Source organism: Acanthisitta chloris, unplaced genomic scaffold, assembly GCF_000695815.1.
Source record: "Acanthisitta chloris isolate BGI_N310 unplaced genomic scaffold, ASM69581v1 scaffold23789, whole genome shotgun sequence".
Taxonomy (NCBI): domain Eukaryota; kingdom Metazoa; phylum Chordata; class Aves; order Passeriformes; family Acanthisittidae; genus Acanthisitta; species Acanthisitta chloris.
In genome coordinates this window covers 1-10290 of record NW_008692265.1, presented here as the reverse complement: position 1 = coordinate 10290, position 10290 = coordinate 1, and the positions used below count along the sequence as shown (strand labels likewise).

At 46.5% G+C, this 10290-nt stretch overlaps 1 protein-coding gene across 1 annotated transcript; it reads left to right on the top strand.

Moving 5' to 3' along the window:
• The first annotated feature begins 252 nt into the window (after positions 1–252).
• Positions 253–4623, top strand: LOC103809739 (ADP-ribosylation factor-like protein 8B-A). The gene is made up of 6 exons (XM_009082600.1): positions 253–338; positions 909–982; positions 1378–1471; positions 2086–2153; positions 2353–2423; positions 3750–4623. The coding sequence occupies exons 1-6, from the start codon at positions 279–281 to the stop codon at positions 3797–3799; spliced, it is 417 nt and encodes a 138-aa protein (XP_009080848.1). The 5' UTR covers positions 253–278; the 3' UTR covers positions 3800–4623.
• Positions 4624–10290: the final 5667 nt, after the last annotated feature.

The following is a 10290-nucleotide window of genomic DNA, read 5'->3' as shown; positions in this document are numbered from 1 at the left end:
ACTGGCTGAATGGCTCTTTGCCTCCCCTTGCCCTGGCTGTCACTTGGCTCCCCTGACTGCCTCAAGGCTCGAGAAATTATTTCAGAGCTTGTAAGAAACGAGTTGACTGACTCCACACAAGCTTCAGTGCACATGGATGTAACATCTCTGACTTCTTGGCTGTGAAGCCTTCATGGTTAGCAAAAGCTTGTGATATTTTGCTACCCAAACCAGCTGTGTCAGATAAGCACTAAATTTAACTCTTCTGTTTTTTCCAGTCGGGTCAGTTCAGTGAAGATATGATTCCTACTGTGGGCTTCAACATGAGGAAAGTCACCAAGGGTAACGTTACAATAAAGGTATGTTACCACTGCTGCCTGTTCCAGCTTCTGCTTTAAAATTGACATGTTTGCTCTGTTTTGCTTCCAGCCTTGGGACAAATATAGAAAACTGAAGAGGCTCAGATAAATCTGTCAAGTAGCTTAAGAAGACATTTATGTTTATTTATGGAGTTTCTCAAAGAAGAATGTGTGTGTGATTCCCAGGTTCATGGACTAGTTAAAGCAGTGTTGTGATGATGCTGTCTGGCTTGAATCTGAGTTCATTCTCACATGGTTAGGGCTCAGAGATCCTTCTTTCCTGCTCATTGCTTAAGGGAATTCTGACATCAAAAGCAAAGCTTTAAGCCAATAGATCTTATTTTCCTGTATGGTACAGTGTGTAACCTTAGCACACAGGTGTGTTCTTGCAAGGTGCTCTCGTTTGTATCTCCTGGGCCTGAGCAGCTGCACAGAGGATTGTTTCTGTTTCACCACGTGAGAGCTCTGCCAGCTGGAGAGAGAGAGAGGAGAAAGGAAGAACTGTGGTTTGATTTATGTTATCTTTGCCTGGCACAGTTCCTGGCTCAATTGTCTTTCCCTTGCTTGCAGATCTGGGATATAGGAGGGCAGCCACGATTCCGGAGCATGTGGGAGCGATACTGCCGAGGAGTCAATGCTATTGTGTGAGTGCTGCCTTCCCTCAGCCCCCACTTCCCTTCCCTCCTGTGTGAGCCCTCCCAGCAGTGCATGTCTCACTCTGTCCTGCTCCTTTGAACTTGGAAAATACTACAACCACACTGACCTGTTTTATCCTTAAGTTCAGAGCTTAACTTGTTACTTTCTTATCGGTATTTTATCTGGAGTACTAACTCCTTCCTGCTCTTCCCTCTGCTCTTCCTCTAAGATCCTCCTGCTCTGATCTCAGAGAGTTTCTTTAAAAGAGCCAAAGTCTTTGCTCAGGAGGCCTAGCTTTGTTGAAAGCCTTGTTGAGTGTGCCCCAAACCAGCAGTGTAAAGGCAAGAGTGATGTTTCTGAAGCAGTTCAGTCTCACTGACCTAACCTGGAACTCTCTTTGAAGCTACATGGTAGATGCTGCAGATCGTGAGAAAATCGAAGCCTCTCGAAATGAGCTGCACAATCTCCTAGATAAGCCACAGCTACAAGGAATCCCTGTAAGTCATAGCACCTGGGACAGCATTCAGTGTGGGTGAGGGATGTGCATAACTTTAGCAACTCTGAAGTCTGCCTTGAACCCTTAATTGTAAGGCCTAACCTTCCTGGTCAGTATTAGCATGAGCAATACCTGCCCCAGTGCCTGAAGTCAAACTGTTGTCCTCAATCAATCCCTCAGTGATCTGATTTTCTTCAGTGCACACAAAACCAAATGAATGAAATTGAAACAGCAGTTTAGAGGATCCCACAGTAGGAGCCTGTGCTCTCCTCTGGAGGTTAACCAGAGTGTGGTACAGGAGTGTGGAGCAGTCTGGGGAACTTCAGATGAAAGTCTGCGAGAATTGTTCTGTTTTATCAGCTGATGTGTTCTCATGCTGTTCTTTCAACATGACAGTTCATTTGTGCCTCCCCGTTCCCCATGACTAAGTCTGTTTTCCTCCTTGATCTGGTTTAGTAGTGACTATCTCATTCCATGTAATTCAGTAGGCAGGTGCAGACTGAGACTCCCTTGAAGTGCGTTGGGTTTGGGTGGGATTGGTTTTTTTTGTTTCATGTTTGTTTAGGGTTTTCTTTGAGCAAAGCTGCAACCGTTTCCTTCTCCTCTGGATTTCAGGTTCTAGTACTTGGAAATAAGAGAGACCTTCCTAATGCTTTGGATGAGAAACAGCTAATTGAAAAGATGTAAGTCTAACCCTTCCTAAAAGTGGCTTCTTTAGCTCAGGTTCCTGTACCTAGGGTTGTTATTAGGTCAGGAAGCAGAAAACGCAGCAACAGGAGGTAGCTGAACACAACTTATGTGGAGAAGGTGAGGGGGCACAGATTCTCAGCATAAGATCCTCGTGTGAGTGAAGTGTGTGCTGACATTTTCTCTCTCTCCTAGGAACCTTGCTGCTATTCAGGACAGAGAAATCTGCTGCTACTCAATTTCTTGCAAAGAGAAAGATAATATAGGTAACTGTTCACCCAAAATGCTGAGCATGATGAAGAGGGTGGACTGGGGGGTTGTAACTTCTTAGGCCAAAGCTGCCTGGCTTCAGGAAAGTGGAAACAGATCAAGGACAATGTGTGAGTGCACTGGTTGAAGTCAGCAGAGCTCCTGGTGGCAATGAGAAGCTTTGACTGATATTAAACTTGGAGGGGTTGAATTACCAAAATATGTCAGTCCCTGGGAAATCTGTTCCTTCCTTTAGGAAGTTTGCAGAAATTAGCTGACTAGTCTTACTTAGCCTAAGTGATTTGTAGTTCTGTGAGGTGCTCTCAGCACTGCCTCACTCTGTGAGGTTAGTGAAAACTTGCAGCAAGTTTTCTCAAGTCACTCCCTTGAAATAATCTCTCGCTGTCTTATCAGAGCAGTTTATGTTGTGGCATCTGCTGCTGACTGCTCCTTCAGCCAAACACTGCATTTGGCACCGACACTATAGCTTTAGGAGCTCTGGAGTTCAAGGGCAGAAATCATATGCTGGGTAAGATCTGCTGTTTGACACTAGTTTTGTAAGGAAACAGAGTCACCTCAGCTGAGTGAAAACAGAACTTGCCATCCTTTTCCTGGTGCTCTCCTGTGGCTGCCCTGGGATTAACACAGGTGCTCTGGCAGGCTAACAGGGGTTTGATGATAAAACCTGAGGCTGGTGCTCCCAGGAACAAGCTCCAGAGGGTACCAGGATTACTTTAGATTAAGGACTCAGCTGCTTTCCAAGAAAAATGAATAGCCTGTGGAACAACTCTGGCTTCTTTTCCAAGAAGCCTCTGTGGCCATCAGTTAAAGATCCTAACATGATGGAGAGAAGCAGATAGTCCTATCATATCCCACACAAGGCTCACAGCAGAACTGAGCACCTGAGGCTCCAGGGAAGGAGCTGCTGAAGCATGGGGCAGGTGTGATTGCCTTCCTTAGGAAACCCTCTTTCAGGCATGGAGAAGCTTTGTTCTCCTCAGGTGAGGAGCTGCAGACTGGCTAAATAGAGCAGTGCTGGTCTAAACCCAACTCTTGGAGCCATGTAAGTATCAGGTTGAGGGATGTGTTTTTCCTGGAGGTGTAGATCCTGAGGAACCAGGATGTCTGGGGCAGTGCCTGTAATTGTTACTGAAAGGATGCTGGGCAGGTCCAGGAGCAAAGCACTGACAGCAAGGATTCCAAAATCATCCTGTTCTGCCTTGAACCATCCTTTAGGGAAGGGCTTGGATACTCCTGCCCTGTATTTGGGAACACTGACAGCAAAGCCATGGCAGCTGCACAAACACCTGAACATGGACCTTCTCTTGTCTCTCTCTCTGTAGATATCACGCTTCAGTGGCTTATTCAGCATTCAAAATCTAGAAGAAGCTGAAGTCTTCCTGGAATCTCCAGTACCAGTTGGCCATAATCTCAATTGTCCACTTCCCTCCATAATGAGATACTTCCCCCCAAATCCTGTATCCAGAATCTGCCTTTTCACGGTTCATTTCTCATGTGCACTGCTGAAGACTTGTACTCCTTATTCTGTCACAAACCAACTAGAGTTGTCATGATAAAGTCAGCACAAGTATTTATTTGACAACCATGTGTGGTGGGAGGGCTGTGGGGGGGCTTTTTAACCAATAGATCTCTACCATGTTCAGTACGATGGGACACTCTGTTCTGGTTTTTCAGGGCCAGGTTTTTATATGATTTTCAGCAAGTGTTTTATTTCTAGTGTTTAGTGGCTTGAAGATGCTGATGCTTGACAGCATTAAGGTTCTGTAAGATGCCACATCCAGTAGTTAGAAAACATTTAAAGCGTGAGCTCTGTGGGATCCTGTGGGATCTCACAAATGCATGTGATGTGTGTTTGTAAGCAGAGACATGGAAGCTGTTTGCAGAGGGGGAGCACAAGGCCTAGATCAGCATCACTAATCTACAGCTGAGATCCTGACACTTGAAAAAAGAAAACTCTCATGGCAAATTAGGAAAGAGTCATCTGTTTAAAATCATTGTGTTGCTTCTGTTTAACCTTTGTGTGGGGGAATGGGAATGGACTGTGCTGTCAAACTTTCAGTAATTGGAGTATTCCAGCATGAAAACAAATCGCTAGGAACATCAGGCTTTGTTCAAATCCATTTTTCTGTCTCCAGATCCTCGTGATCTCTCTGAACCCAGAACATGCATTCTGAGCAGCTGCATGACACCCCAGTTCCTGCTGTCCATGTACTGAGGCAGTTGTTGACCTTTAGCACAATATCTGTGTCATTGTCTGGTGTCTCTCTGCTCCTGGAATGGCTGGGCACAGTTTCACCTGGTGCTAGGGCATACCTGGGCTATTGTGACAACTCTAGAGCTGCTTTCTCCCTGTAACCATGTGCAAAGATGAAATGTTCTACTGTGTCAAAGCACAAGAGAGCCAATGAATTGATCCTGTCTCCTGACCAGGGAAGTGTGTATAAACTCCAGATTGTAATGGGTTTTTTTTGTAGCTTTACTTTCTCAATGACTTCAGCATATTTAAAGGGACAGACTGGTTTGTTCATCCAGCAATGTCAGTGTGGCTTACTCGTGTGTGCAAATACATGGGACACCTGCTTGTGTTGCCTCACACTGTGTGTGACTCCTCACCCCCATGTGGTTTGCAGCCTGTTGGAGCCCCGGGGGGGGCACTGCTCAGCCCCCTCAGCTAGGACAGGCCAGTGGTAGTGCAGCCTGCCATGGCCTTACTGCTCTGTCCACCTCTGGCACTGTTGCACAGACACTACATGCTGCCTGCGTTCAGTCTGAAGCTGCATTTTAACCTTTTGTCCCCTTTCAGTTCTCTGAAGCATGATTTCAACTCACCCATACTCTGGTGCTGTAGAGGAGAGGTATATTAACCTGCTACTGCAGTCCCTAGTTCACCAGGAACTGCTGCAGTTACTTTTATTTAGCAAACTTGCTTGTGCCTAAAATAAGGAAACTAAACTAGAATGTGTGAATCCTTGTGGGGGACCAGGTCACTGTTTAGTTAACTGGCCTATAGCTAAACTTGATGTGTTTGGTGTTGATATACTTCACTGCTTTCAGCGTTTATGGCATCCAAACACTACCAATTGTTAACCTGTGCGTTACTCTCTGCATGTGAACAACTGATACAATTACTGAACTTTGTAAATAAGTGACTTTTTTTATTTAGGTGGATGCAATATGTTGGTTTACTGCTCTTCAGCTTTATTCAATAAACTTCTGTTTTGAGGGTTGTATTGACACTGAACTGACTGACTTGAGTTGATGTGGCTGGAAGCAAGTGATGGGCTGTGTGTGTCTCCTCTCCCAAAGATGCAGTGGGGACTGAAGGATTGGTAAATACCTGAGGTGATTTATGTGCTGTGCTTAACTATTCCAGTGCAATGCTCATGAAACCACCTTTGAAGCCTGGGGCTTGCCCAGCTTTCCCGAGTCAGTCTGAGCAGATTCCAGAGCTGCTCAATGGGTGTGAAAAGCACTGGTCAGCTGAAGGCTCTGGAGACAAATGCCTGTCTGCCAGCTTTGTCTTGTGTCAAGCCTAGAGTAAACCCTTTGTTTTCCTAGCACAAGTGTCAGCTCTAGCAGTGCCTGATCATTCACTGCCAGTTAAAGCAGAAAGATTTTTATCTTGCTGGAAAGTGAGGCTTTTGGTGACTGAGATCTTGAGCAAAATCTTGGCTGTGATTTTGATCTGAAGATTCACTGACTGTCCTCCCCAAAGGCTTTTGTTGCATTCCTGTCTCTGAGGTCACTGATTAATTTAAGGGACTGTATGGTGACAGATTGGATGTGGTGTTTTAGACCTTGCCTCCATGTAAGGTTTCAAAACTGAGCTGTAACAGAGTAGTCTTTAGGCTAAGTTAGTTACAGGTTAGTTGTCAGGCTGAGTGGAGTTAACATCCTTCAGGTGTCACTCAGCTGTGGGAAGGACTAGCGAGCTCTTGAGTAAAGATCATGTCTGTATTTCTTTGTTTTGCATACAGGAAACTCCGAATCTCCGTGCAGTTCACAGTCAAAGCAAAATGCCTCTAGACACACCATCTGCAAACAGTATTAGTGCACTGGGCTTTGACACTGGTTGGTCTGGTACCAGTACCAATCAGCTCTGGTAGGAACTGGCCAACAGCTCTTTGCTTGACGTGGTATTGCAGTAATAGTTTCCATTTCCACCTGTAAATAGCAAGGAGAACCACATGGGCAGCCAGTGCTGGTTGCATGGCCTCACACCATGCCCCACCTGGGTTTCACAGCTATTCCTGTGCTGTTCTTCAGATGTCCTGAGTTACTCACATGGCAGAAATGAGACTCCAGTGTGGCTGTTTGATCCCAGAGCAGAGGATTGTACTGGTTCTGTTTCAGGGCTTGATTACTTTGCCAGCTCTTCCCCTTAGAAACTGAAGTATAAGAAGTCTTTCCAGAGAAGTGAGGCTGTTCTTGAGACCTCTGGCTTTGGACTGAAAAAAACTCCTCCCTCATCTGGCAGAGTTATGGCCAAGGTTCAGTCTTCTCTGTTCTAACAAAGCTGTGAGCCCAGGCCAGGCATTGGCAGAGGTGTTTGCTGAACTTGGAGGCTGTAGCTGTGTTCTTCTAGGCATCTAGTCCCATGATGATTTGTCTCAGGTGCTGTGGTGAGCCTGGACAGTAAAAAGAGGCTGATTAAAAGGCCCATTCTTGTAGTAAAAGTTGCTTCTGGGGGTGCATTTGAGTAACATAAATGACTTGTCATTGATAGCCACAGTCCTGAAACTCTCCTCTGATGTAGGCCTTGACTGTTGACATATTAAGGAATTCACATCTTGTGAAAAGGCAAACACTGAGCCAGAGAGAGCTCTTGGTGGTGAATATCCACACAAACTTTGCTGATCCTGTGGGTGTTGGCACTGTGTGGTGTCCTGGTGATTTCAGATAGCATCAGCTCTCAGTCCTTGAGGTTGGCTTTGTTCAGGGCAAGGGTTCACCTCCTGATCATGGAGCAGCAGTGACTGGATTAGAAGTGTTTGTGCTTGCACCCACAGCTCCAGGCTGTGTAGGAGTTTTCCTTGGGGTGTCCATGTCCTGTGGATGGTGTTTCCCCAGGTGCAATTACAGTGCAGGTTAATCTTCATCACCCAGTACAGGTCTGAGCTGCTGCACAGGGCAGTTCTGTCCCACAACAGGGAGGATGCACAAATGTGGAGCTGTTTCATGATCTGTGGAACTGATAGTTTAGTTTCTTACGTTTTCTCTTTGCATCACAATGGAAACTGGTTGGAAAAGGCAACGTTGCAAAGGTCCTTTGGGGATGCTGACATATCAAACTGCATAATTTTCACTTTGTGGTAGAAGAAAGGCCAAAGAAAATGCCTTACTCAGTCTGTTTGATACAGGAATGCTGTGCGGGGGTCTGTAATGACCTGAAGTATGGCTGAGCTGGATTACCAAGCTCTTGCCTTCCTCAGGTTTCCTTCTGTCGTCGCTGTGGCTCTGCAGTGGCATGGCATGGTTTGCTTTGTGTAGGCTCTGTGCTTCCTCCCACAGCATGCCCAGCTCTGCTCCCCCTGCCTTGCTCCTGCACTGACCCTGACCAGAGTGGGGATTCCCAAAAGGAGTGTAAATCAGGATATTTCAGTCGTATTTCTGAGGTGACACAACCCGAGAGCAGGGAATCGTATCGAGGGAGAAGCAATGTGTGAATGCCTGAGACTCCTGTGCTTCAGGGCTTCTGTTCCCCAAAATGAGTGTGGAATTTGTCTCTAGATCCCAAGCTTTCAGTGAGTGCTCTTTAGGGCTGCAGATGGTGGGAGTTCAGGTGTGTCTCGGTGGAACACGAGGGTTTTCTCTCACATGCCACTCCAACAGCAAACACAGCACAGCACTCAGAGGGGTTTGCACACACTCTTGGAAGGGAGGAGTGAAACACTTGGTGGTGTTGATACCCTCACAGAGGAAGGTGGGTAAGTAGACCTTTGTGCCAGGATTAGTGCCTTTTAATTATGACATGACAGGTTTTATTCTGTTAAAGGCAACATCTATCATTGTGATAATTTTGAAGTGCTTCAATAAAGTGTTGTTGAAAACCATTTTTTTTCATATTCCTCTGTAGTAGAACAGTTGATTTATTATTGTTAGAAACATATAACCCTCATTAGCTAATTGTGGGAGACATTTGGTGGCTTTAACTACATCAGTTTATCTGGAGAGAGTGACCATAAGCCTTGTGCTCTGTGGGGACAGCTCTGAGCTCAGCCTGTGCAGCTCCCAGTTCTGCTCACAGCTCTGCTCACGGTGCTGGGAGCATTTCTTGGTCTTATTGGTGTTTGTCTCTGAAAAGACTCGTTGGATGGAAGTTCCTAAACCATATTATTCATCAGACAAAGCAAATATGTGAGTGGAGAAAGACAAAGTTGTTGTGGTGTGTGTGTAATTTAGAGCTGAACTTGAGTATCACGAGCGTCTCAGTGAAATAAACTGGTAAGTTGCTTGTGTATGGTTGTGTTAATTTGGGGGGGTGGATAGTTCAGTCTTTGCAATAAGGAATTTCCCTCATTTTTTAGAGTCGGTATTGAATTCCCTTCTTGCTGCTGATAACATTTAGAAGATCCATGAATTCCACAGGCTGAGGAAAGGGACTGTAGGAGCAGCCTGAGGCTGCTGTGTTTGACCAGGCTGGAGGACTTTACCAGGAGTCACTGCACAGAAATCTGCATGGACCACTGAATTGTGATCTGTACTTTCTTTGGGTTTAGATTTGTTAATTCTGCTGTTTCTGTTGCAAGAATTGGGAAACGAAGAGCAAGTTCCAACTTCTGAGCTAGTACCAAATACAGGCCAAAGACACATCATTCATGTCTGGTTGTCTCTATGCATAATAGTCTATTTTTTTGCTCTGTGTATGGATTTTGCATATTATTTGTCACATTTCTTCCTGTCAAATCAGGCACTTTCATGCCTTTTGGCTTAGTGAGAAATGGTCCTGCTCACAGTCACATCTGATGCTGTTGAGTTCCTGGGGCAGCTCTGAGCTGTGTTTCCACTTTATCTCCCCCAGGTGTAGTTTCTTTACTGACTTTGCTCTTCTTTTTCCTGTCTTCAAGAGGGGTTGGCTTTAACAGTAGTTTCTGATTCTTGTTTTCACTTTCACATCCACAAGTGGCAGTTGTCAGCTCTCCTTTTGCACTGCTTTCTGAGCACCCCCAGCTGCCTTAGACCTTCTTCCCTCTCCCTGTGCCCCAGCACAGCTGGGCCACCATGTGCTGCTGTCACACCTCTTGCTCTATTTGCCACCTCAGTGTGCAGTCACTTCTGGCACTGTGGGTTGGGAAAACCTCAGAGACCATCAAGTCCAACCTGTGGCCCATCACCAGAGCACTGAGTGCCACGTCCAGTCATCCCTTGAACACCTGCAGGGATGGTGACTCCACCACCTCCCTGGGCAGCACATCCCAATGCCTGACAGCCCTTTCCATGGAGAAATTCCTCCTGACGTCCAACCTGAACCTCTCCTGGTGCAATTGATGCTACTTCCCTTTGCCCTGTCCCTTGTTCCCTGGGAGCAGAGCCTGAGCCCACCTGGCTGCACCTCCTGCCAGAGAGCAATGAGGTTCCCCCTGAGCCTCCTTTTCTCCAAGCTGAACCCCCCTAGCCCTTCCATGTACTCCAACCCCTTTAACCTCCATTCCCTTCCCTGGACACACTGTCCAACCACTGCACTGAGTGGGAAAACACATCCTCAGGGGCAGCGACACTGGGACACGAGCGAGGGGCTCGGGGTGACCCTCGGGGCGGAGTTTCACCTCGGGGTGGAGTTGGCCCTCGAGGTGGAGTTGCACCTTGAAGTAGAGTTGCCCCTCGGGGTAGGGTTCGCCCTCGGGGCGGAGTTGCCCCTCAGGG

Coding starts and splice junctions, on each gene's coding strand:
- LOC103809739 (XM_009082600.1), top strand. CDS start 279: ATGATTCCTACTGTGGGCTTCAACATGAGGAAAGTCACCAAGGGTAAC. Junction 339..908: donor AGGGTAACGTTACAATAAAG/GTATGTTACCAC, acceptor CCTTGCTTGCAG/ATCTGGGATATAGGAGGGCA. Junction 983..1,377: donor CGAGGAGTCAATGCTATTGT/GTGAGTGCTGCC, acceptor CTCTCTTTGAAG/CTACATGGTAGATGCTGCAG.